Below are 24,581 nucleotides of genomic sequence, written 5' to 3' on the forward strand. Positions count from 1 at the left end.
CTCTTAAGTCGTTCAGCACCAATTTCCAATTGATTCATATGATGATTGACCAAATCAACGGCGGCCAACAATTTACTCGCATTTTGTGCTTCCAATAGCAACGATTTGTGCTGTTCACGAACCTGAGTTTGTAATTCAGTGGGATTTGTTTCGAATACTTGGTGAGTTGTCATTTGTTCGACTAATCCGACAGTCGTGAATGTCGTAAATGTGTGCGTGTGTATGTTGATTGTGTGTGTGTGTGTGGTGAATTTTGACATTTGGGCCCGCGTAGCGCGTCAAGCATTTGTTTGCATTTACAACAGCGATCAATAACAATCTTCTGTCGGTAAAAAAACCATATTTAAAGTTTAATTAGTTTGTTACCGTGAATTTTGTGGTAAATTTTTCGATTGAACGCGATCGAAAGCGATTTTTATATTTAGAATAATATCGGCAGCGATTCGAGCGTGCAAAAGCATCAAAGATGGGTCGACGAAAGGCAAAGAATAAGCCACCGCCAAAACGAAAGGCAATTCAACCACTTGACACACAATTCAACTGTCCATTTTGCAATCACGAAAAATCCTGCGAAGTAAAAATGTAAGTGCCGTACATTGGAATTATGCGCCCGGTGATGAAAATTACCGGCAAGACAGAAACACCGAGTTTCCAATGAAATTTGATTATGGTGTTCATTCTTTGTGTTGTATTTTACAGGGATAAAAGTCGAAATTCGGCGCGAATACAGTGTCGTGTTTGTTCGGAGGAGTATCAGACGGAAATCAATTTCTTATCGGAGCCCATCGATGTATACAATTGTTGGGTTGATGCTTGTGAAACTGCAAACTAACCGACCGACCAACATCCATTCAAAAACGTTCCGCATTTTCATTCTTTGACGCGATTCATTGCAAAAACATATAAACACAGTAGTCCTAAGAATAAAGAGAGAAAACGAAAAAAAAATGGCATTTAAGAATCAGCTACGCAAAACGAATTGACACAGATCAACCTAAACATTGATAGAAACGCGAAAAATGAAAACCAAATGCGAATAATTCAGATAACTTGATTTTATTTTGATCCTCTTTGATATATCACAAATAAATAAAATAATCACAAGAATGACATGTTTGGTTTATTTGTGTATCACATGACTTTTTGGTTTTGTCTTCCTGCAGCTGTCAATGTTTGAAGTATTTTAGAGATTCGACATCGGTGTGTTTAACATAGGATAAGAAAACATTGTACATCATTGTGACAAAATTGACATAAATGACTCGATACTTGGGATGTAGGTAGTAAAAGTTGATGAATTGTGCGAATGGCCATACCATCCAATCAGCAATATAGACGGTGACAAATTTGCTTTTCAGTTCTTGATTACATTCATCGGTGGTTTGTTTGTACATCCAGCCGGCCGAATAGAAAAACATCACAATACATGCTGGTGACATGACAAATTGATCAAATAAAATTTTGATAGTTGAGTGTTTAAGTGTTGCTCCACTGAATTTCCCATCTAACCAACCGTAGAAATAGTGGTGCATTGGGCCTTGAAGAGCGCCGACAACAAACATTGTTCCATTTCGTGACCAATTAAACTGAAATTTCTGATGCTCTTCATGTTTAACTAACGTTTTTCGTTCGACATACTGTGATACGGCATCACCGATTGACATGAGAATGCCCGACGACACAATGTTCGTTGTCAATAAGTACTTTTTGAACATGGCATCGGTTAAATTTTTGATAAAATACTTCATTTTGAATAGTTTCTCTACGGTTTACGAGTATTAATCGAATAAACTATAATTTTTTTCTGAATTGTCCAAGAAAAAACTATTCACCGGAATGTCGTGTTTTTCTTGATAGGTGGGATGGTTTTTTTTTATTGATAGTCAGTTGTCCTTTGAACAATACAACATTTCAATCAATACTGAAGTACAGTTGTATAATAACTAAATTATAAATACCTATGATATGAAAACGTATAAACCTAACCACACATTTTGAAGTCTATGCTGACACTTATATACAAACGGTGTTCAAAAGGGGTTTTCAGTTAAAAATATCCTTCCTTAATCAAGATACTTTTGATTATTATTTTTCTTTTTTTTTTTAAAGGACATTCCTTTTACCTTAATTCTAATGTTTGAAACATTTTATAAAGTTAATTTTTTGTTTTATATCAATCCCAATGAAATGGAGATAATAAATTACAAATAGTAAAAACGGTTACATGTATAAAAAAAGACACCGTGTCGGTGGTCATTTTTGGAATGTGTCACACACATTGGTCAACTGGAATCATAGTAAAATATATTTTCTTTAAATGTTTGCTTGAACATTTTCAGGAATTTGTCGGAAATTTTGCCGCAAGTTGTGTGCTGTATATCTTCACTGGACAATGCCGATTCAAGCGGAGCCACAAGATTTCGATAGACATCGGTTCCCAATTGATATTCTTCGATCAATCGATATATTGTACTGAAAACGGGTTGTTTCTCGGAATGGAAATAGCCACGATTGCCATGTAGGATTTGAATGCCATTTGGTGCATCACAAACACTCATGTACATACAGTGATCCGGCCGATAGTTGAACTGGCACGGGAAGACATACAATTTATCTGGATAGTATGCGAATAGAATATTTATCAGATCTTGATCACCCCAGGTGATTTTCAATTTGTACTCTTTATACAATGGCAACATGTACAAATTCCATTTGAATTCACGCATTCGTGTGAGATTCATGAGCATTACACCGGAGTTAACGCCCAATTTTCCGTAGTATGGATGCCTTGAGAAACGATTGTACCAGCCAACGTTTGCATCCTCATGCTCCGGTGACAAAGCTGCTATTTGTGTTGCATTAAAATCACGGAAATACTTCCACACATCGCCAACGGGTGACACGAACAATGTGTCTGTGTCTAGATACAACACCGAGTCCACGTCGGTTAAAATGGCCTTAAAAATGAAATTAGAACCGAAAATGATTATAAAACGATTGTTGGAATGATAATGGGTTTCGATTGGAAAGTAAAATCAGTTAGTTACAGGTAAGAAAAGCCGTTGAGCTGCACATGGTTTGAACAGAGTCCGCCATTCGGCTTCATTTCCTTTCGGGAAAATCAATGGAAGCACTTCAAATGTAAATTTAGTTTTCGCAATGCTGGACCAGTCTTCAAGTTTTTCACGGAAGCCAGCCATCAAATTATCTTCAGTCATTAGAACGAATTTTAGCCGATGTTCAAATCCGAATATTATCGCCGATTTCAACAGATTGAGTGTTTCTTGTTGTCGCATTCCACATGATACAACCACAATTACGATTTCAGCGGAATTTGGCACGGTATTGTTTCTGAAATTATCCATGAAATTACATTGATTTACAAAGCCGAAAAATTTATTGTGAAATCCTCTCTTAATTACACTTACGAATTCGATACAGTTGTTTGAACTGCATTTTTCTTTGTTGTCTCCGAATCTATTTCTACATGTCTATTTTTTATGTACATTAGGATTAAACATAATGAAAAAACTGTCAAAATATAGACTATCGGCTTTTTGAGACGCATCTTTAAATGATTTTTCGCTTCTTTGTCTTTTCTTCATCGAATCCAATTAAGCGTTTTTCCTACTCAGTCAGTTAGTGTAAACAATAAATTGAAAACACAATTAAAATCAAATAGTTTACATCTGCTTCATTTGACTGCACCAAGTGTCACACAAAACAGTCTGACCAGATGCATCAAACGATATTATTGGGCAACACTTTCCTTTGTTTACCAGACCCATTTCAATTATTCAACTTCATTTGACGGTTTGGAGAAGTATCTCTACGTTTTTTCTTCTTCACTATACAGCCGTCAATATTTGAAGCAGGTGCTTCGAAACGCTCAAACCAAGCCAATCATCACTATAAACCAAAAACTCCCAATTTGTTGAAATTTTTTTATTGAAATGTCTGCAGAAAAACGATCATTTGAATCGGACTCCGAAGAATCGGATACATCAAAGGGAAAAAGAGTAAAAAAACCGTCACCGACGGCGCCAATAATAAATTCGTTTCAAAATGCCGTTTCGTCAATCCACACTCTTTGTGCATTCATTGCGTAAGTCATTTAAAATACTTATATCAGCATTTAATTCTCCCAGAATATTAATCTGTACTTTTTCAGGGCAAAAATAATACGTCTGAATAAAGAAGATTTGGACAAGGTGTTGACCGTGTTGAACAATGGTATCAAACGATTGGAATCTGCTAGAAAAAGTTTAAATGTGAAGAAGGAGCTGTATAAAAATGACGGTGCTGCTGAGTTTGAAATGGAATCCCCGTACAAAAATAGTTTGGTCGACGAATCAACAACACAAATTCCAAATACCGATGAAGTGATTATCGAATTCACTAAAAAGCATTGCAAATTTATCCGAAAGATATTCGTTGTGATTGCAAGCGTGACAAGTCAGGACAAGCACACAATAGCAAAAATCTTTGCATTTGATCGAACATTCGAATCGCAAATGCCGCTGTGAACATCATCGAGGTAATAATTTTTTTCCCTATTTTCGGCTTTATAATTACATGCTATTTCGCGAGGTACTTAAAGGGACGTCCTTTTTTCATTTTTAGGAATACAATCCAAAAGCTCATTTATAGCCAGGGCAATGCATCTGCCTCATAAATTCGTGCCAGTTCAAACCCATCGACGAGTCCGTCCACAAAGAAATAAATGGAAACGGCCGCATGGAACCGCTCGACTTGAAAAATTCCGTTGAAGAAGAAATACTTAAGATTTTTTGTTTACTTCTCTTTTCTATCATAATAAATCTAGCGTAGAAGTAAAAAAAAACACTGTTTCTTTGTGAAACTGTAAATAAATTAGGCGCAGCAGTGAGTACTGACATTCATATAAATTTATTTGGACATTTGTTCAAGCCATAGATTCTTCAATATCTTATTATCTATGGGCTTATTCTCTTATTATCTATGGGCTACATTTCTAATTTAGTCAATTTCGATGACATCGCTGCCTTCGACGAGAATGACACAGTCATCGCCCTTTTCTGATGAATCCGATCTGGATCGTCGTTTCTTTTCATGTTTGCTTTTCTTCTTCTTTTTTGGGCTTGATTCGTCCTTTGAGTTGTTCATCGAAACATTTAATTCAGGTTCACTGTGACTGCTACTGCTGTTGGCATTGCTTTTTGATTTCTTTTCTTTCTTCACTTTTTTTGCTGGTGGAGCATCTGAATCCGTCACAGAAACGCTTTCTTCGCCATTCTCCTTCTTAATTTCTTTCTCTTTCTTTGGAAATTGACCACGTTCTGGCAACAGCAGAACGCGTGCACCATAGAAAATTATTCGATCGTGTCCATCGGCGATTTTGTCACCTTTTTTGATGTAACTGTACGTTGTGTAAGCAGTAAAATGGAAGTCCTCTTTCAAATAGCCTTTGATGAGCAAATTGGCGACCATTTGTTCGGCAGTTATTCGTTCGAAGCTTGGCACCGGAATATCTTTACATCGAAGATTGGTTTTACCTTTTTGATACCATGAGTCGACCAATTTCAAATGGGTCAGTTTGACATCCATGCTTGTGGCATAATCAATGATTTTGTACAGGGCTAGACAGTGTTCGGTGATGTTCATTTTCAGTGGCTTTATGCTATTTTGGTGATTGCATCGGTCACACATTCGGTTGCATACAGCCGAACTACTCCACACATCCATAAAATGTCTACTGATGAGATCACGTCTACAGCTGATGCCATCGATACAGAATTGGATCATTTGATAGGCATTGCTTAGGCCGGTGTGTTCGGTGAATACCATTGTTGTAATTCTCGCGATATCTGCACTTCGGTACATCAGTATGCATTCGGCTCTCTTCCCATCTCGGCCAGCTCGTCCACTTTCTTGATAGTAATTTTCCATGCTTTTGCTCATTGTGTGATGAATAACAAAACGGACATTTGGCTTGTCAATGCCCCTGAAAATAATCGACATTTTATCAAACCGTGGATAATGTTAATTTTAGAATTTTTGAAGTGATAAAAGAAACTAGATTTGGACGAGAGAAAAACAACAACAACTCACATTCCAAATGCAACCGTTGCAATTACGCACTGGATCTCCCCCGACAGCCATTTTTGATGCACTATTGTGCGACGTTCATTCGTGAGCTGAGCATGATACGGTCGAACTTTTAGATTTCTTTGTATTAATTCGGAAGCGATTTCTTCGGTGTCGGCAATTGAAAACGCATAAATTATGCCCGATTTACCAGCATATCGGTTGGTCAGAAGATCAACTAACAGCTCAATACATTGCTTCTTTTCGTCTGGTTTATCCATCACCTAAAATGGGGAAAATTGTTATTTTTTCTTAAATAATGAATGTTTGAGAGGAAATTCTTCAGAAGAAATAGTTAAATGTCACGGCAAAATGTGCACAAACATACGTGATAATATAGATTGGGTCGATTGAATTCCGCTTTCAACACGACTGGCTGTTGCAAATTCAACATTTTCTGTATGTCAAGAATGACTTTGGTCGTGGCCGTTGCCGTTACACCAAGAAATGGTATATCGGGGAACATTGTCTTTAATGCACCTAAAAATTTATAATCCGGACGAAAATCATTTCCAAACTGGCTGATGCAATGCACTGAAACCGTGAATGGATTTTGATTAGTCTTTCAAAATTGATGGGATTGTTGAAAATGAAACATTGAACACAAAATTTCTAAATACCTTCATCGATGGCAATCAAATGTAGCCGTTTTGCCTCATAGCATTTCTGCAGCGCGTTCATAAATCGTTTACTTTTGGCCAGACGTTCAGGTGTTACGTAGAGTATTTTGAATGGACCTAAAAATCACAGGCATTGAATTCAAATTTCTTCAAGAGCCAAACATCGCCCATAACATAGTCTCTATGCTTACATGTGTTTTTTCCATCTGCCATTTGCTTTAGAATTGTATTGTTTTTATTTTTATCGGTTGTAGAACACAGGAGTTCAGCATTTATAGCATACTTTTGCAGTGACCACACTTGATCTTCCATCAGTGAAATCAGCGGTGAAATAACAATGGTCAAACCATCGGCTAGCATTGCAGGCAATTGATAGCACAAACTCTTTCCGCCGCCCGTTGGTGCAATCATGACGACGTCTTTCTTTGCCAAAATGCAGTTGATCGTTTGCAATTGTTGCGGTCGGAAGTCCTTTAATTTGAACACATTCGTCATGGTTTCTCTCAACCGATATGACCATTCAAAATTTTCTGCAGGAATAAAGTAACACTAAACTGTATCAATCGATTTATATGCTGCTGAATTGAAAATCACTCACCTCGTTCCCATTCTTTGTCCAAAATGACAGTCTTTGCATCTCGAATGAGTTTGGAATCTTTGAGTGCTTCATAGCTCATCATGAGTTTTTCACGTTGTTTGGCTAATCGTTTTGCCTTTTCGTCGATGGCTGCAATATCGGCGAGGATATTTTTCATTTTCGCGTCGAGACTTTCATCGCGAGCAGCTTCTTTCAGTTGCCTGATGTCGGCCGACATTTTTCTGCCACAAATCCAATTTCAAACAGTAAGGTAAAAGGTATTCAGCATGCAATCAACTAAAAACAAATGTTGTTTGTTATTGAAAAGTTAATTTAATTTTAAGGTTATGTTTATTTACATACGGCCAACCAGCGGATTTGATGTCAATGCTTCCGATAGGGTTCGTTTGTATTTTGACATTTACAATTAGGAGGTGTTATTTTCTATGTTTATTAAACAGGAAGCAAAAGTTTTCTTGTTGATCTTTGTACAAATTCGGGTTTAGTGCTTAGAAAATAAGTGGTTGACATTGCGATATGGCGAATATACCATCGATACAGGACATCGAAGCGGTGGACGATAATTGGGGGCCGACATTTCGTTCAATTCTTGAAAGTGACTCAAATGATATACTCTCGGATCAAATTGAGGCCCGAATTCGGTCGCATGATAAGGACATCGAACGGATTTGCAATCTCTACTATCAGGGATTTATTGATTCGATACGAGAGCTGTTGCATGTACGAACACAGGCCAACAACTTGAATGAGGAAGTGATGCAATTGGACGATACATTGGGCAAAGCATCAACAGGTGTTTTGGCCAAAGGAAAAGATTTGGTGCGAGCACGGAAAATCGAAAGCAACATTGCAAACACAATTGATGCGCTGAGCAGTTGTTTGCCGGTGCTTGAGTGTTTCACAAAATTGTTGAAGCAAGTGGAAGAGAAACGATATTATCCAGCACTAAAAACACTAGAGATTCTCGAAAGTGAACACTTGCCCAAAATGGATAAGTATCGCTTTGCATCGCAGATGAAAAGTGCCGTTCCAAAGCTCAAAGAGCAAATCAAACAATCGTCCGAAGAGGATTTCCGTGAGTTTTTAGAGAATATCCGAAAATTTTCGCCGAAAATCGGTGAAGTTGCGATGCGACACACGAAAAAGCATCAAAAACGCGATTTGACCTCAATTATCAGTGAGTACAAAACGACGATGAGCTCGAACGACGACTATTCCGTCGACGAGGACGATTTGTCTGCACAAGATTTAATCGATTTTTCACCCATTTATCGATGCCTTCACATTTACACCGTGCTCAATGACAAGGAGTACTTTGAAAAGGATTACCGCAAACAACGACGTGATCAAGCAAAATTAGTTCTTCAGGCACCGCAAGCGATGCACGACAATTTGGAGGCGTACAAAAACTATATATACTCAATTGTTGGTTTCTTTATCGTCGAAGATCATGTAATGAACACAGCTGGCGACGTTGTGAATCGTTCGTATTTAGACGATTTGTGGTCGTCATCATTATCGCGTGCTGTGAACGTTCTTAGCATGAGCTCATCATCGTGTACTGACCCAAATATTTTGCTACGTATCAAAAATTTGATTATGCTTTGCATTACAACACTGAAAACATACGGCTATACGGTGTCACAATTATGGGACTTGCTACTGGAAATGAGAGATCATTATAATGAGGTCTTGCTGCAGCGATGGGTCAACGAATTCCGTGAAATTCTCAACAAATGCGACTATTTGCCACTTCAAGTTCATGATCAAGAGCAGTACGATGCAGTTTTAGAACGTTTCCCATTCCATTCGGAGCAATTGGAGGTACAGCCATTCCCAAAGAAATTCCCATTTTCAACAATGGTGCCCGAGGTCTACCATCAAGCCAAGGAATTTATGTATGCATGCATGAAATTTTCGGAAGAATTAACCCTGTCACCGAATGAAATAGCGGCAATGGTACGGAAAGCTGCAAATCTGCTGTTGACACGCAGTTTCAGCGGTTGTCTATCGGCCATTTTCCGAAATCCTAGTCTAGCGCTGATGCAAGTCGTACAAATTATCATCGATACACAGTACTTGGAGAAAGCCGGCCCATTTTTAGATGATTTTGTGTGCAAAATGACGGGAACGCAACAGGAGATCAAACAAGCACCATCGGCCATGTTTCAAGTGGCACGAGCCGAAGCAGAGATGCAAGTGTCCGCCAAATTGTGTTCAAAATTGGATGAATTCTTTGAAGAGCTCGAAAATTACGACTGGCTTTTGCCCGATCCAAAGGGTCATGCATCACCATTCATCACCGATATGATCGCCTTTTTGCAAAGCACCTTCCAAAGTTTCTCGTATCTATTGCCAAATGTGGCACAAGTCACGTGTAAGAAAGCCTGTGAACACATCGCAAACTCATTCTACAAACTGCTGCTGAGCGATGACGTGCGCCAGATATCAACCGGTGCTCTGCAACAAATTAGCCTTGATTTGGTAAGACTTTTCTTTCACACAATGATGAGTCGTGATTTATTATTTTTTAACAAAATATTTTTTCTCTGTCTTCAACAGATGCAATGCGAAGTATTTGCGGGAACAGATCCGGTGCCTGGACTCAAAGTCGATGAAGCGTCCGCCTATTTTGCAGAACTACGTCAACTATTAGATCTTCTAATCTCAGAAGAGTGGAGTATTTACTTAAGCGACTATGGCAAACCAGATAATCGTTACAATTTAGTACAACCAAAAGCCATTATCGTTGTCTTGGAGAAGATACGCGAAGCGGATAAGAAGAATGTTTTTTCCGTGCTGAAAAAATCTGAACGTGACAAGAAAAAATTATGGGAAACGGTACTAAAACAACTAAAACAATTGGTTAATTAAACAATTGGCCGATCGATAAGACATCGTTGTTTCCGTCATCATATCTATCGGGCTCAATTCTCATATCGCTATTAGTTTTCATCAAATGGCTTCTTGCTTGGCAATAATTTAAATGAATAATCTAAACATTTCCTATGTTAACTGTTAATAAATAAGCAAATAAAACTTATCACAACTAATCAAATGGTTATCGAATCTTAACGAGTTTTTTTTTTCATTTCTTTTATTACGTTATCGTTGTTTTGGTAATTTCTCTCAAGTACTCTTGTCTATTAGGCAATTTATAAGTCAATATATGGGCTTTCACCAACTTTCAAATGAAGTTTCAATCTGAAAAATGCGTTGGACAGAGTTATTTTATTTGGGTTTACGTCATTTCTTTTCCAGGCTACATTTTCTATATTTACTTCGATTTTTTAAATTTATTCCGTTTGCTCAATTTTTTTCTCTATCCAATTTACGGAAAAAATCGAGAGAATAAACGGCAGGTCAGTCTCATTCTCGAAATGGCCAGAAATCGAAAGAACTGAAGAAAAATGAACATTTGAAATTGAAAATAATTTTAACATTTTAGTAATTTTATTAAATCGCTTGAAATTCTTCAAAATAAATAAAAATATACAATTTTCTTTCATACACGTTTTTTTCTGTAATGTAATGTGTGTTGCATATATGTTTTGCGTGAGAAAGTATCATCAATAGTAATTAAACGTTTATTTAATGTTTTTTTTTTAAATCGCATGTGTTTGAAAATCTCTTGATTTTAATTGGTTCCATTCGTCATATTTACACAGTTTTCCCACTTTTCTTTTTTCAATTTCATCTCTATCTCTCACAAAGTTCTTTTTCTTGCTTCTTCTTCTCCATATTCTTTCCTCACCATTAATACTTATAAATTTCTAAATATTTCGCGTTCAATCAAAAATATCAAGGGGATTATGACGAGGAAAAATGTTGTAAGTAGAACTAGTCCAACGGTTGAATACCATGAAAATAGTTGAAAATATTGAATCCTGTAAGTAAACCAAATGCAATAATAAGTGAAGAGAAGCAAATGTGGAAATTCTTATAAGAATAATGATAACATGACGAGCGGGAATTTTTATTTTACCTGAAAAACCATGATATTATCACTGACAGACATATCAAAAACAAACTCAGATTCAGCAAGCGTTGTGTATTTCGATTGCGATTTTGATTCGAATTCATTAGATTGTTAATTCCCATTTGTTCAGCCGCGCCTAGATCAATTGTAAAGAGAGATCAAAAAACAAGTTAACCACAGTTCAGTACATTAATTTAAAAATAATTTTTTTTAAGTGTATCTAAATAATCGGTGATAGTGTATCGATTGCGTGCATACCCTCATTTACTAGTGGTATTGGCTGATTATTTGCTAATGGATTGGGCTCGGTGACAACGTTTGGTCGAGGATTATGAATTAAACAGTGCACAACGCAATTATCAAATAAGCCGCATGCAGCAATTGTTTTTGCATCTGGTTGTAGGACGTGACCATTGAATACCAAACGAACCAGCTTTTGAGCGTTCAATTCTTCATTGAAATTTCGTCTGTATTGAAAACAAAGAAACACAGAAATTAGACAAAATGAATAATCGCATTGAAATCAAAGAATAAACAGAAGATAGCGAAAGGTGTGAATGAGAAAATTAGAAGAAGAATGGAATGTTAGAGCGTACTTTTTGAAATCTCCGATTGGTTCGCCAGTTCTGGCCTTGACGATTTTCAAATCGTCGTTTAAATATTTAAGTTTGATAGTGATTTCATCGCTGCTGGAATAAGTGGCTTCGTTTGATGCACTGCTCGTATTCTCTGCATCTACCGCAACCGATGTCGATTCTGCCATTTCTTCCACTGTAGTTGGCGTACTTGTTGTACCACTGGATGTTGAACTACTGCTACTGCTACTACTGGCTAAGGAGCTTAACACTGTATCTGTGTCTGGTGATGGGCTCCTCTGATCGACATTATTATTAGTATTGCTAGTGTTGTTGTTGTTTCTGTAGCGAATAAGACAATCAAATTTCGTTTATATTAATCAGGGACAGAGGACACGTCGACGAAACGCAAAATGTCAAAACAAAATCATTTGAAATCAAGTACCCCGTATTCGTTCGTCGATTGCGCAATCCGCTGGTATTTTCAAATAAGCTGTTTGGTTCTCTGTCCATTTCTCGGATAATTTCTTGTGTTTCTTCTTCAATCACGGAATCGTCAATGTTCTCATCGGTTTGTGGTGGCGATTGATAGGTGATACCGTTCATTTCATCCAATATCGATTCGAATGTTGGTGTTGTTTGTGCAAAATTGTTGTTCAAATTGTTTAGCAATAGCCCGAGGGAATGCTGTTGAAAGTCGCCCGTTTGTGGATTAAAAATAAAAACCGTTCGCTGTCTATATGGTATGTTACGAGCCTCATGCCGCACAAATGTCGAACGCCACGCTATGTAGATGATAAGCGCTCCAATTAAAAAATGCACTAATGTTGTATGCGAAACCTCATCTAAGACCGGTAAAACTGTGCTTGGATCAATCCTTGACATTTTCCTCTGTCCTTCTTCTGATCGAAAAAATGATTGTTACCACTTCGATTTTTCGTTTGTTCTGCCTTTCCCTCTGCTTATGTGATGCGGTGATGCGTTATGGAGTTTTTTTTTTACTAAGCATTGGAAAAAATTGAATTTTTTTTCAAAATTATTATGATTATGTCGGCGAATTTTTTTTCTCGAAAATATAGATTGTGTGACATACATTCAACAATTTGACGGCATTTACAGTTATCATATTGCGCAAACCATCTGAATTTTGGCTTGGTCTAGTTTGGTCGAAGACAAAGAAGAGAAAAAGGAACAAATCACTAATTAAAATCAATAAAAAAAACTATTGGATACTCATGAATAAATGACGATCTCTTACCCAAATGCATCGAAACCCGATCAATTCGGTCCAATCTGTGATGTGTTATGCTTTTGTGTGTGTTTTAAATTTTCGGTCGACAATTTGGTATGAGTTACAATTGAAAATCCCTATACAGCTGTCCTGGTGAACATCTCAAGGGGGACTACTCTGCAAAACGGGGGCTATTGTTTGCCGGTAATCCACTGGGTTAATCAAAGTTGTCACTAAAAATCCGTCGCTTTGGTGATCATATCAGTCCTAGCAAAAGAAAATTGTGTGCTTGTTATTGTATGAAGCCACGTATACGATGACAAGGTTACAACACCAACATTTCTACTTGTTCCTTTTCTTTTTCTTAAAAAATACTGAAAACACAACGTAAGTAACACAGTGAAACCGTAATTTCGTTTCCAGTAATTTCAGTTTTGATGTTAGTTGCGGTACACAAATCGTGTGTCACTTCGATATGTCCGCAATTCAAAGACGCATCTTTGAACTCTCAACGACTTGTACAACATCGAATAAATTAGTGCACGAAGTGCCTGGTATTTTTCAAACAATGCGTATCACACGAAACACCACACAAGCACACCGCCGAATCGAGGCACAAAATACGAATTGTGATTTCCATCAAAATTCAATAACACTTCAATGTGGATATCGAATGAAATTGGTACGCAATAAAACGCGAAAAAAATCTAAAATATAATATAATTGAATTTACCTATATCTGTTATTTGCCCATTTCGAGGTAATTTCGTTTTTGACGTGCGAATATATAAGATTTCAGTGTTTGTGTATTTTCATTGGCTATCGGAAAGTGAGCGAGTGCGAGATAGCGAGAAACGAATCCAAACGAAATAAAAAACAACAAATGCAAAACAAGTCAGAAGTAGCACTTTCTGTATATTATTCTCATTTGTAAGCGATTGGTGGTCTTCTTTCTCTGTCTTCGACTGTCAAATGTCGAAATATGGCAAAAAATGATATCAACCGTTTGCAATGTTTCTATGCAATGCTCAAACAACACACTTATCTTATACTACATAAAGTAAATTTCCGAAATAAAATACTTAAAAAAAACAGATTGATTGAATCGAAACTGATGCCACCAAGTAATTTACTCTCTGTTTTCAATTCTCATACGTATGTAAAGTAGACATTCTGATTGATTAAAAACGGGGCACATATATGCATGTCCACACACAAGAAATTGTCATACACACTATTACATGCGAACAAACAACTGTAGCAGCAGCAACACGGGCATTTTTAAGACATTTTCTTTGCACAGATAAAATGAAATTCGGGCAAACGCTATGCATTTTTCGTTTCGATTAATTGTTTTTTTATTATTGGAATATTTACCCATTTGCTTTTGTGCGAATGAACCAGATGACCATCAATTTTAAAACAATTTGATTTTTCTTTTCACTTGTCCCAAACTGCACGCTAATTTCGTTTCCGAACAGTACATACAGTTGTTATTATTATCGTACAACTCTATTGTTTTGACAGTTTTTCTGTTTACCGATAGGGACACCACTTTCGAAGTGAGCATTGGAAAATTTCACTTGCATTGTGAATGACACTTCACGTGTGATTACTTGAGAAATCATATGCCAATACACAAAATTAAAGTGAAGCTTCAAACTTGTGCATTTTGGAACATCTCGTCGATTTGTAGCAATTTTTATATTTTGAACTAAATTTGTACAACTCGACAAATCGCGATGGGAGTTCCAGCATTTTTTCGCTGGTTAAGTAGAAAATATCCAAGCGTTATTATCGAATGTGTTGAAAATAAGGTATAAATTTGATTTCAATTTGTAATATATTCCCTACGTCAATGATAAACATAACCTCAGAGTGCGTGTGTGTGTGTTGATTGTAAATGTTATTTACTTATCAAAGCATCATTTGTTTACCTCACCTTTTGTGCATGATTTTATTGTTTCGTTCACTCACAAACACATTTAAATATGATGTTAATGCTGTTAACGATGTTTCCAAAACCCAAATAATTCCAATTTTTTTGCTACAGATTGAAGGACCTGATGGAAAATGGGTTCCGGAAGATGCATCACTGCCAAATCCTAATGGAATCGAATTTGATAATCTTTATCTTGACATGAACGGTATCATTCATCCGTGTACACATCCTGAAGACAAACCGGCACCGAAAAATGAAGACGAAATGATGGTGGCCATCTTCGAGTGCATCGATCGACTATTCAACATTGTTCGACCACGCAAAGTTTTGTACATGGCCATTGACGGAGTTGCACCACGTGCTAAAATGAATCAACAAAGGTGAGTAATTGGTTTGATATCGACTATTTGTTTTGTGATTAATGAAAAAATGCACCTTTGATCTAGATCTCGTCGTTTTCGAGCTTCAAAAGAAACAGCAGAAAAACAATTGGAAGTTTCACGGATAAAAGAGAAATTACTTTCGGTAGGTGCCATTGTGCCACCAGAGAAGCCAAAGGGTGAACACTTTGATTCGAATTGTATTACTCCTGGTACTCCGTTCATGGATCGATTGAGCAAGTGCCTACACTACTACGTTCACGATCGTTTGAATAATAATCCGGCCTGGAAAGGATTGAAAGTGTTTTTGTCCGATGCTAGTGTGCCGGGCGAAGGTGAACACAAGATTATGGATTTCATTCGACGACAACGTGGTCAACCAAATCACGATCCAAACACACAACATGTGCTGTGTGGTGCTGATGCTGATTTGATTATGCTTGGATTAGCTACACATGAACCAAACTTTACGATTATTCGTGAAGAGTTTTTGCCCAACAAACCAAGGCCATGCGAAGTGTGTGGTTCGACCAGCCATGAGATGAGCAGCTGTGAAGGTTTGATGCCGGCCACAATGAATGAAACGGCAGCAGCAGCCGCATCCGAGGTGAAATTCATTTTTGTTCGTTTGTCGGTGCTCAAAGAGTATTTGAGGAGAACATTGCAAATGCCGAATTTACCGTTTCAATATGATTTTGAGCGTGTGCTTGACGATTGGGTGTTCTTATGTTTCTTTGTTGGTAACGATTTTCTGCCACATTTACCGAGTTTGGAAATTCGAGAAGGAGCCATTGATCGTTTAATCAACTTATACAAGAATTGTGTATACAAAACCAGTGGCTATTTGACGAATTCAGGCGAAGTCAATTTGGAGCGTGTTCAAATGATTTTACGTGACCTTGGAATGGTTGAAGACGACATTTTTACACAACGACAAAAGCGTGAGATTCAATTCCGTGAACGTAACAAAGCCAATAAGAAACGAAAACCAGACACACCAAACTTTCAAAACATGCACAATTCGCAATTTGCACCGACACAATTGGGCAAAGGCATCAAACCGCAATCAATTTCGAATATTCGAAATGAAATCGCAAACATTCGTCGACAAGATTTGCAAAACGATCAAAAATCCGAATTGGAAAAGTTTCTGGAGCCAAATGATGGCAGCGCTTCACAGGCGGCAAAACCATCGGGCAGTCGAAAACGAAAGCATGACGATGCTGAGGATAATGAGGGTGCCGACGAAACCACCAAATTGGAAGCAGAAGAGGCCGAGGAGGAAGATCCTGACGCAAATGATGAGGTACGCTTGTGGGAAGCGGGCTTCAAAGATCGATACTATGAATCGAAATTCGATGTGGGACCAGATAACTTGCAGTTCCGTTATTCCGTCGCATTGCAATACGTCCGCGGTTTGTGTTGGGTGCTCAAGTATTATTATCAAGGCTGTGCATCGTGGAATTGGTATTTCCCGTATCATTACGCTCCATTCGCTTCTGATTTCATACACATTGCCGGCTTATCCACACAATTTGAGAAAAATACAAAACCATTCAATCCGCTGGAGCAATTGATGGGCGTTTTTCCAGCAGCGAGCAGCGTTCATGTGCCAAGGCCATGGGCTACACTAATGTCAGATCCCGAATCAACAATCATCGACTTTTATCCAGAAGACTTTAAGATTGATTTGAATGGCAAGAAATTTGCATGGCAAGGTGTTGCTTTACTGCCTTTTGTCGACGAAAAAAGATTAATCAAAGCGCTTGAACCGTATTATAAACTACTGACTCCTGAAGAAGGTAATGGATGGCAATGGATAATGTTTTTATTTTGTTTGTTTGTTTCTGAATCGTCAAATATTAATGTCTATGCTTTCATTTTTGTTTTCAATTCCAGTGAAACGTAATCAGAGAGGTGAAGACCGATTGTATGTGGGTCCAGCCAACAAGGGATATTCACAAATAACTACATTGTATAAAAAGAAAACTGATCCGAAAAAAGAGACGACCATTTGTATTGATGGCGTGCAGGGAATGGTTTTGCTATCTGAGGAGAATGTGTCGATAGAAGAGTGAGTATAATGCGCAACAACGATTTACTATTGATTGATTGGTTTTGATTTCAGAATCAAATTCATTTAACTTAACGAAAAAAAGTCAATTTTCCTTGCAAATCAATTCTCATTTTGGATGAATGTTAATTTCGTACTTACTTCAAATCCAAGTTATTAATCAATTTTCGTTTTCAAATTTCAAAAAATAAGCAGTACATTGGAGTCGCCTATTTATGGCCTTGACGATGTTTACAACAATAAAGTTGTAACGATATGTTTCCGTGATCCAAAGTATGCCGACGGATTCATCTTTGAAGCAAAAAAACTACCAGGTGCGATTGATCCGCCGAATGTACTCGCACCAGAGAGTAGACCATCAAATTATCGTCCACAAATTGGTTTCAATCGTAACTTTCCACAAGCATCACTCGGTGATGCTGGCCATCGTATGGTCAATCACTATTCAGGTGGCTACAAACAACAGCAACAGCACAACAATGACAACAGAAACTTTGCCACGATTGCGCCACCAAACAGCTACAATAGACACAGTGAGTAGCATTTTCAGTTCACTTTTGTTTTCATTCGATTTTATCTGATTCAAAGTTGAATGTACTTATGCAAGATTATATTGTTATTTTTCACATTCATCGATCAAACCGCGGCAAAATGATTTGCTAATTTCATTTTCCTCAAGGCTGTAGGAAAAGTGTGTGCGTGTTTATGTGGTTTTTTACATCTTGTTTTTATTGTATTTGTAATTATATGTTTATCGATAATAAAATGCTCGTCGCATACAGCGACGGTAGACATTCAATGAACCTAATGTGATCTCGTGAACTGTGTACAATTTACACACACATACACCGCCAGATATGCCAATTTTCATGGTTAATCGAGGCACACACAAAAAAAAACAGAGCCAATGCGCTAGCTAAGGACGGGAGCAAACAGAAAAATAAATAGCGGCAATGTTTTGAACACTGTCCAGGCCTTGTTATGATTTAATTTGATATGCTATTGTGCCCTAATTATACGCGTCATACACACAACGAACGATGCACAAAATGATTTACAGCTTATTGTTCGGTATGAAAAGTGTCGCGTGCCTCCAAATCAAATATATACCGAATATGCTCTCTCTCTCTCTCGTTTTGCGTCTGTGTATTTGTGTATTTATGTTTGGGTAAATATTCTTTAGTTCACATTTCATAATTTGGTGTATGACATTTTCGCACCCTTAAATGATAAGTTTATTGTTTTCCGTTTTCGTTTGGTGGCATTCGGTAATGGAAAATATCCGAACATCCTACTGAAAGAGCCTAATTTCCGATTTCGCTCTATATCTCTCATAACACTCACGCACTCTGTATATGATGGTTCTTGTCATCACCAAGTCGGATTATTTGTCGGTCACAGAGGAAGAAAAATCTGTAATTGATTTTTGTTTTTCATTTCGCCTGTTTTTGCGTATGCCGTTAAAAAGATCTCGTGCGCGCGCCCACAAAACAACTCACCCGCACAGAGATAGGGTCATGTGATTTGATGCCAATGATTTCCAAATGAGTACCGATATAATTTATCATTATTATCTATGATTGAATTATTGGCATTGTTGTGATATTTTTATAAAAGTGCATTTCTCAGTTTAAAACACTCGGTCTCAAGGATACACAATTGAACGATGGTCTCTCTATCTTCATCTCTCTCCCAGAAGGAAAGAATATAGAAACATAACAAAAAAAACTACCACCCAACTCAACAATAGCGCTTATCTAACTCAAGTTGAAGCAAATGATAGCCTGAGAGATAATTATTTTAGCCTTACCGTCGGGAAGATGATTCGCTCGAAACTAATCCAATGCCATCTTGTTGAAATATATTGAATGTAATTAAAACAACAGCAACAATAATGAACACACACACACACACACACACACACAAGCACAGAGCAAAGAAATTGCTATCAAAATTTTCAATGTGCACGTTCCTCAGATATTCATTCGCATGAATTTCTATATATGCATGTATTTTACTTAGCTCCTAATCATAGGAAGAAACTAAGAGTTTACCGCAAATTAGTGCATGATTGCATATGTTTCGTGCAGCAACACTGGAAAATCGTAGTCAAACCCATCGTAGTCAGGTAGTGCTAGTTTATTCATCCGTGTTCCTGAGCGAAACGGATGTAGACAAAAAGTGTTTGCAATACATTTAATAGGAATCGAAAATTAGTACTTTTCATTTGAAATCATGCCCGAATCCAGTTCGAAACCATGATGTTCCAAGTGCTGCAGGGTTGGAGGTGGCAAAAATCGAGTTGTATGCATATGTGGGTGGCTGTGTGTGTGTGTTTTTTTTTCTTCTTCGTTCATCATTCCCATTCGAATCGAGGAAAACACAGCGTATAGCACAGTCTTCTTATGCTTAAAGTACAAGACCGAGGATATTCATAATTGCTATTACAAAACGAAAATTTCGTACGTGCTCTAGTATTTGATTTCAAAGTTGTGGAATTATGACGATTTACAGCATTAAAATTTGCACGGATGTGCTGATGACGGTGGTGGCAGCGACGGTGGTGGCAATGGCTACGGTTTGTGTGCGCCCGCTCAATGAAATGCATGACTTGACGATAGATATAGAATGTGCATAGTTGGCATGGTATATACAAGTGCACGAGTAGACGACATGTTTCTCATTTCATTAATTCAACATGCCGATTTTTCGTGTCTACGATCGCACATCCAAGATGCATAATTACCAGTGAATTTCCATGCCATCTTTTTCGCTTTAAATCTCGCTCTATTGCTCTCTCTTTCTCTCTCTCCTTTCCCCACTCTCATTCCATTCTCCCAAGTAATCAGGCAAGCATTTTTTTTTCTTCGAATGATAACATGAATTTCAACTTGAATGAGCGAATGAATTCCGAACAAATTACAAACCGTTAATGATAAAGAAAGTGGCAATTTAAAAATGCAACTCATTCTTGTGTTTTGTACGAAGAATATGAACTCATTTGAAGGGCGTATTCGTTCAATGCAAGCAATCACAAGATTGACATTTTAACAATGTAATATTTTCACTTTCTTTTTTTTCGAAATAAATAGATTGATGCAAAAGAAAAAGAAAACCGTTTAGCTAGCATGTCCACTAAATCTATAGCATTTTCATGTTATTTTTCTTTCTTTCATTAGATGACAGTGGTGGTTACAATCCACAAAGGGGCCACGGCAACAACAGTAATTATCAACAGAATCGCCAGGGAGGCTATCAGAACAATTTCAACAATTACTCGAATCAGGGTAACAATCAACCATACCATCGGCAAAATCAGCAAGGAAACTTCCAGCAACAGAATCGCAACAATCGATTCCAGCCGTATCAACAACGGCCCAACAATAATTATGGGCAAGGTGGAAATAATGGCGGTGGATTCAATCGAAATCAGCAAGGTAACCGTGGCGGTGGCGGTGGCAGCGGCGGCAACAACAACAGTGGAGGTGGCTACTGGCGTTAGATACAAATTTTTTACTCTTTTTTTCTTTTGGAAATTGTAAAAATGCAATTGTGTTTATCAACTATCAATGTGAATATCTTTAATAAACAATGCAACAATTTCATCACAAGATATTAGAATTTCCCGGATCCAATTTGTGTTTCTTTCCTTCACTGACAAAACATGCAATCAAATATTCATAACAAGTCATTTGATTTCGAGTTTTTTTTTTGTTTGGTTTGTTTAATATTTGACGAATTTTCTTCAGTGGATTTTTTTTCGTCGTTTTTTTCTCTCTTCAATGTCAATTGATTAGTTTGTGCGATTTTTTTCCCAGTAAACTCGGACCGAGGTTGGAAATGCTGAAAGGTTTTTCTTTTCGTATTATTTAGTGTTTGATTCGACATATGATGGAGATCAGGAATCAACAGCAACAACAACAGAAAATTCTGAATTTGCATGACATTTTAAGTCAAAAAAACAAAGGGCCGCACATTCGAAGGCACTTCAAGAGCTATCGAACTGAATTTTATATTTCCAGCCTTTGTTTTCCCCTTCTCGTGCGTGTGTGTGTGTGTGCATGCCGTACGTACGTGTGTATGTTTACCGGCGCATTTTTTTGCGCTCTCATTGTGACTTGATTTGTTCCGGCATCCCTTCGGCTTCTTCCAGCATTTTATATTCTTACAAATCTGTTTCGCTCTCATTCTCTCACACGCTCTCTCTATCGCTGGCTTCCTAATTTTTGTCGCTCGCTGTCTCTATCGCTGTTTCACCATCACTCCAACTCTTTTTGCAAATAAGAAGCACGGTTTGCTTTTATTTGATGTCGTGTGCAGTTTTTTTTTTCACTTATATTTCGTTATTTTTAACGGTGAAAAAAATAGAGAACCCCGGTGGAAACCCCCCGGTAATGGCAGGAATTGAAGAAGAAGCAAAATATGTGTAACGTATCGGCGTTTTCAACGTCACGATCATATTGAACGCACACACAAACACATACGCATAATAAAAATGCATTTTGAACAATTGTTTTCCATCAGGTACTTGTAATATGTTCGATATTTATTGTTCTTTGGTTCAAGTGTCCACTTTAAATTTATGACTCGCATACGGCTATATAATCTGTCTTTATTCTCAGATTTTCCTCCTGCGTTCATTTTTTTTTTCATCACGCTCTCTCACTCTGTGCCGGGTCGTCGGCTGCGGGTTTGGCGGCGCTGTGAATGATTTTCAATGCAAGGGAGTCAAATGCTCATACCATCGTAAGAAACTGGAGCAAATAAATACAATACGAAAAATTTCAACAAAATAATAATAATAATTTCAGTGAATGAAAAAGAAAAGAGATTGGAAGTGAAGCGCATAATAACGGAAAGTAAGAGCAGAGTGCTAACACAAAATGTCCACCGAATTGCTGGGTACAATTGAAATTTTTCATTTGAATGCGACATATTTGCGCTGATTTTCTCGAGTGCCTTTCCAAATTATTAGTTTATTGTCCGCATATTTTATTTAGCATTCGATCAATCTACACAAGTGAGAGGGTTACTTGTTCAGTAGCATTAATATGACCAACTATTGTTGCAACGACCACTCTAATTTCCCAATTTTTCAAACAATTCGTGTTTTTTTGTTTTGTATTTCGTCATGCAAATCACTTAATGTTGATTGTTTACGATTATAAAATTTATTATGCGTTGAATGTGCGATTTGCATTAGCCCATCGAATTCAAAATCGTTGTGAGTGTGTGTTAGTCGGAGCCTAAGAATCCAATTACGATGAAAACGATCGAAGAATTTACCTGAACTGGTATCTAATCTCGCGGAAAAATCAGTTGATATGATTTACCGCATACCTTTCAACGAACCGTTAATGTTAGGCAAAAGTCAATATATGTAAATGTACATACACATATATATCGCTTTGACCTCCAACAAATACCAAACGAGAACGACTTTCACCTACCAACGCAAGTGAATGAATGCGAGTGCGAATATGCAGGAAGATCCTTACATTTAATATGATATCTGGTATTACAGGATTACGTACAAGCCGTATTTTGATTTGTCGAATTCTACCTTGTTCCCATTCAAACTTACGTCATCTCTCTATCTCTCACTTTATCTCTGCGTTTCGTTCGTTTGCTCATTCATTATTTTAAATTCGATAAATAATGCCAAATAAGCGTGAAAACAATTCCTAATGAAATTGGATTCAAAATACAGATTTATGTCATGCACACAAAAGGGGAAAAAAATGCCAAAGCAACTAATTGTTGCTATGGATTCAATGGCAATATAAATTTTATGAGCTGCGCTCGAATAAATTGCTTGGGAGCCAGTGGGATTTTTGGAAAACAGCTTATTCGGGACATGATAACGGTTTTGCTCCTCATGCTCAAACGCTTTCAATATCTGTATCAACTGATTTATATTTCGTTTCGTGTTCGTCTTACTTTTTGTTCATCTTCATATGAAGCTATATAGCATTTAGTTTCGTATGGGGTAAAAATAATGTGCGTTGATAACTGACACGGAAATCGCGCGCGTCATATTCGAGTAAAACAGAAGTTAGAAAATGATATGTCGGACATAAATCGTGATTTGAACGGAATGAGATGAACGGTCCTCTCTCTCTCTCGCTCAGGTGAGCTAACATCTGTTTTTATCATTATAATATGCATTTGAATTCTTTCTAGCTTCTGAATTGGAAGAAATCATCTAGCAATTTAGTGGAAACACACAAAAAACAGTAACAAAACCGGTGGATATTTATTTCATTCGAAATTGAAGTGATTCGTTTCAGTTTCACAGCACACTCACAGAGACACACAAGCCAGCAGAATCCGAAACGCCCGCTTTCCATTGTCGTATTTATTTAAACCGTAAAACGCACGCCAAAATAAATTGATATGCATTTTTTTCTGCCTTCTTTCTTTCCTTTCGTTTCCATTTCGTCGTTGGTGCATTGACAAATGGACGAGCGATAGTATGGTCAACAAATTTCATGTTTATTTGGCCACCCTTATTGTCCAACACAGAGAAAGAAAGAGAGAGAAAGTAAGAAAAAAATAGAGTCGTACACGACATTGCGCATCCATATATACCCACACGCGCGCAAATACCATATTTTATGGCTTATCTATTTTGTTATTGTAACAAATTTGGTTTGACGGGAAAGTTTCTTTTTTTTCTCTCTCTCTCTCTCTCACTCGCCTTCTCCCTCTCTGTGTATGTCGTTTCTCTGTCATTTGTGCCCATGTCCCACCAAAGCATGTGTCCAAGGCAACCATACACCAGCAGTGGCAGCAGCCACAGTAGCCACAACAGAAGCATTCAAATGCAACATAAATATTTGCCAAAATAGTTGAAAATATCCAAACAAAGGCATTTTGAGTGCATGGACGCTGTGTCGCTTTCCACGCATTAATTTTATGGTGGCGAACATTTTTTCGGTGACTGTCGTCTGCAGACCAATATGATACAGATAAAATATCGGTTGGATAGTGAGTGAAAAACCTTAGTGTGGCTGTGTGTGTGTGTTTGTGTGTGTGTGCGATGTATGGTATTTA

General features: G+C 37.5%; 8 protein-coding genes across 11 annotated transcripts; 4 read left to right on the forward strand and 4 right to left on the reverse strand.

Annotated features, from left to right (window-relative positions):
* The first annotated feature begins 259 nt into the window (after positions 1–259).
* LOC129578096 (transcription elongation factor 1 homolog) lies at positions 260–1,107 on the forward strand. The gene is made up of 2 exons (XM_055466200.1): positions 260–582; positions 700–1,107. The coding sequence occupies exons 1-2, from the start codon at positions 467–469 to the stop codon at positions 830–832; spliced, it is 249 nt and encodes an 82-aa protein (XP_055322175.1). The 5' UTR covers positions 260–466; the 3' UTR covers positions 833–1,107.
* LOC129578093 (mpv17-like protein 2) lies at positions 1,038–1,748 on the reverse strand. The gene has a single exon (XM_055466195.1). It carries the CDS (start codon positions 1,746–1,748, stop codon positions 1,167–1,169), a length of 582 nt encoding a protein of 193 aa, XP_055322170.1. The 3' UTR covers positions 1,038–1,166.
* Positions 1,749–1,844: 96 nt separating this feature from the next.
* Positions 1,845–3,715, reverse strand: LOC129578091 (glucoside xylosyltransferase 2). Its single transcript, XM_055466194.1, has 3 exons — positions 3,429–3,715; positions 3,048–3,351; positions 1,845–2,957 (listed from the first exon to the last, which is right to left on the reverse strand). The coding sequence occupies exons 1-3, from the start codon at positions 3,566–3,568 to the stop codon at positions 2,283–2,285; spliced, it is 1,119 nt and encodes a 372-aa protein (XP_055322169.1). The 5' UTR covers positions 3,569–3,715; the 3' UTR covers positions 1,845–2,282.
* A 126-nt stretch (positions 3,716–3,841) lies between these two features.
* LOC129579372 (uncharacterized) lies at positions 3,842–4,526 on the forward strand. The gene is made up of 2 exons (XM_055469415.1): positions 3,842–4,105; positions 4,172–4,526. Exons 1-2 carry the CDS (start codon positions 3,954–3,956, stop codon positions 4,524–4,526), a joined length of 507 nt encoding a protein of 168 aa, XP_055325390.1. The 5' UTR covers positions 3,842–3,953.
* Positions 4,527–4,868: 342 nt separating this feature from the next.
* LOC129578086 (ATP-dependent DNA helicase Q1-like) lies at positions 4,869–9,994 on the reverse strand. The gene is made up of 7 exons (XM_055466183.1): positions 7,687–9,994; positions 7,345–7,620; positions 6,938–7,276; positions 6,747–6,863; positions 6,455–6,660; positions 6,091–6,350; positions 4,869–5,983 (listed from the first exon to the last, which is right to left on the reverse strand). Exons 2-7 carry the CDS (start codon positions 7,559–7,561, stop codon positions 4,999–5,001), a joined length of 2,124 nt encoding a protein of 707 aa, XP_055322158.1. The 5' UTR covers positions 7,562–7,620; positions 7,687–9,994; the 3' UTR covers positions 4,869–4,998.
* Positions 7,861–10,413, forward strand: LOC129578085 (exocyst complex component 6). The gene is made up of 2 exons (XM_055466182.1): positions 7,861–9,828; positions 9,907–10,413. The coding sequence occupies exons 1-2, from the start codon at positions 7,861–7,863 to the stop codon at positions 10,216–10,218; spliced, it is 2,280 nt and encodes a 759-aa protein (XP_055322157.1). The 3' UTR covers positions 10,219–10,413.
* A 355-nt stretch (positions 10,414–10,768) lies between these two features.
* On the reverse strand, positions 10,769–14,641 carry LOC129578089 (transmembrane and ubiquitin-like domain-containing protein 2). 3 transcript variants are annotated; one of them, XM_055466189.1, is made up of 8 exons: positions 14,507–14,641; positions 13,157–13,396; positions 12,992–13,055; positions 12,344–12,899; positions 11,920–12,240; positions 11,582–11,790; positions 11,330–11,459; positions 10,769–11,231 (listed from the first exon to the last, which is right to left on the reverse strand). In XM_055466189.1, the coding sequence occupies exons 4-8, from the start codon at positions 12,781–12,783 to the stop codon at positions 11,108–11,110; spliced, it is 1,224 nt and encodes a 407-aa protein (XP_055322164.1). In that variant the 5' UTR covers positions 12,784–12,899; positions 12,992–13,055; positions 13,157–13,396; positions 14,507–14,641; the 3' UTR covers positions 10,769–11,107. The 3 variants fall into 3 exon arrangements, with proteins under 3 accessions (XP_055322164.1, XP_055322163.1, XP_055322165.1); XM_055466188.1 differs by having other exon boundaries at positions 13,863–14,610; XM_055466190.1 differs by lacking the exon at positions 14,507–14,641 and adding an exon at positions 13,468–13,605.
* A 15-nt stretch (positions 14,642–14,656) lies between these two features.
* LOC129578083 (5'-3' exoribonuclease 2 homolog) lies at positions 14,657–21,155 on the forward strand. Of its 2 annotated transcripts, none has more exons than XM_055466181.1 (6): positions 14,657–14,946; positions 15,183–15,451; positions 15,518–17,253; positions 17,351–17,525; positions 17,721–18,058; positions 20,705–21,155. In XM_055466181.1, exons 1-6 carry the CDS (start codon positions 14,872–14,874, stop codon positions 21,025–21,027), a joined length of 2,916 nt encoding a protein of 971 aa, XP_055322156.1. In that variant the 5' UTR covers positions 14,657–14,871; the 3' UTR covers positions 21,028–21,155. The 2 variants fall into 2 exon arrangements, with proteins under 2 accessions (XP_055322156.1, XP_055322155.1); XM_055466180.1 differs by having other exon boundaries at positions 14,668–14,946; positions 17,718–18,058.
* Positions 21,156–24,581: the final 3,426 nt, after the last annotated feature.

Source organism: Sitodiplosis mosellana, unplaced genomic scaffold (assembly GCF_009176505.1).
Source record: "Sitodiplosis mosellana isolate CC-2019 unplaced genomic scaffold, AAFC_SMos_1.0 Smas_scaffold_6226, whole genome shotgun sequence".
Lineage (NCBI taxonomy): Eukaryota > Metazoa > Arthropoda > Insecta > Diptera > Cecidomyiidae > Sitodiplosis > Sitodiplosis mosellana.

Bases quoted from the DNA above. Each gene is read 5' to 3' on its own strand.
- LOC129578096 (XM_055466200.1), top strand. From the start codon at position 467: ATGGGTCGACGAAAGGCAAAGAATAAGCCACCGCCAAAACGAAAGGCA. The intron at 583-699 runs GTAAGTGCCGTA...TGTATTTTACAG, and splicing joins AAATCCTGCGAAGTAAAAAT to GGATAAAAGTCGAAATTCGG.
- LOC129578083 (XM_055466180.1), top strand. From the start codon at position 14,872: ATGGGAGTTCCAGCATTTTTTCGCTGGTTAAGTAGAAAATATCCAAGC. The intron at 14,947-15,182 runs GTATAAATTTGA...TTTTTGCTACAG, and splicing joins TCGAATGTGTTGAAAATAAG to ATTGAAGGACCTGATGGAAA. The intron at 18,059-20,704 runs GTGAGTAGCATT...TTCTTTCATTAG, and splicing joins AAACAGCTACAATAGACACA to ATGACAGTGGTGGTTACAAT.
- LOC129578085 (XM_055466182.1), top strand. From the start codon at position 7,861: ATGGCGAATATACCATCGATACAGGACATCGAAGCGGTGGACGATAAT. The intron at 9,829-9,906 runs GTAAGACTTTTC...TGTCTTCAACAG, and splicing joins AACAAATTAGCCTTGATTTG to ATGCAATGCGAAGTATTTGC.
- LOC129578093 (XM_055466195.1), bottom strand. From the start codon at position 1,748: ATGAAGTATTTTATCAAAAATTTAACCGATGCCATGTTCAAAAAGTAC.
- LOC129578091 (XM_055466194.1), bottom strand. From the start codon at position 3,568: ATGCGTCTCAAAAAGCCGATAGTCTATATTTTGACAGTTTTTTCATTA. The intron at 3,352-3,428 runs GTAAGTGTAATT...GGATAATTTCAG, and splicing joins CAAACAACTGTATCGAATTC to AAACAATACCGTGCCAAATT. The intron at 2,958-3,047 runs GTAACTAACTGA...TTCATTTTTAAG, and splicing joins CTCAACGGCTTTTCTTACCT to GCCATTTTAACCGACGTGGA.
- LOC129578086 (XM_055466183.1), bottom strand. From the start codon at position 7,561: ATGTCGGCCGACATCAGGCAACTGAAAGAAGCTGCTCGCGATGAAAGT. The intron at 7,277-7,344 runs GTGAGTGATTTT...TTATTCCTGCAG, and splicing joins GGACAAAGAATGGGAACGAG to AAAATTTTGAATGGTCATAT. The intron at 6,661-6,746 runs GTATTTAGAAAT...TCACGGTTTCAG, and splicing joins TTTGATTGCCATCGATGAAG to TGCATTGCATCAGCCAGTTT.
- LOC129579372 (XM_055469415.1), top strand. From the start codon at position 3,954: ATGTCTGCAGAAAAACGATCATTTGAATCGGACTCCGAAGAATCGGAT. The intron at 4,106-4,171 runs GTAAGTCATTTA...GTACTTTTTCAG, and splicing joins ACTCTTTGTGCATTCATTGC to GGCAAAAATAATACGTCTGA.
- LOC129578089 (XM_055466189.1), bottom strand. From the start codon at position 12,783: ATGTCAAGGATTGATCCAAGCACAGTTTTACCGGTCTTAGATGAGGTT. The intron at 11,791-11,919 runs GTACGCTCTAAC...TTTTCAATACAG, and splicing joins CCAATCGGAGATTTCAAAAA to ACGAAATTTCAATGAAGAAT. The intron at 11,460-11,581 runs GTATGCACGCAA...CAATTGATCTAG, and splicing joins AATACCACTAGTAAATGAGG to GCGCGGCTGAACAAATGGGA.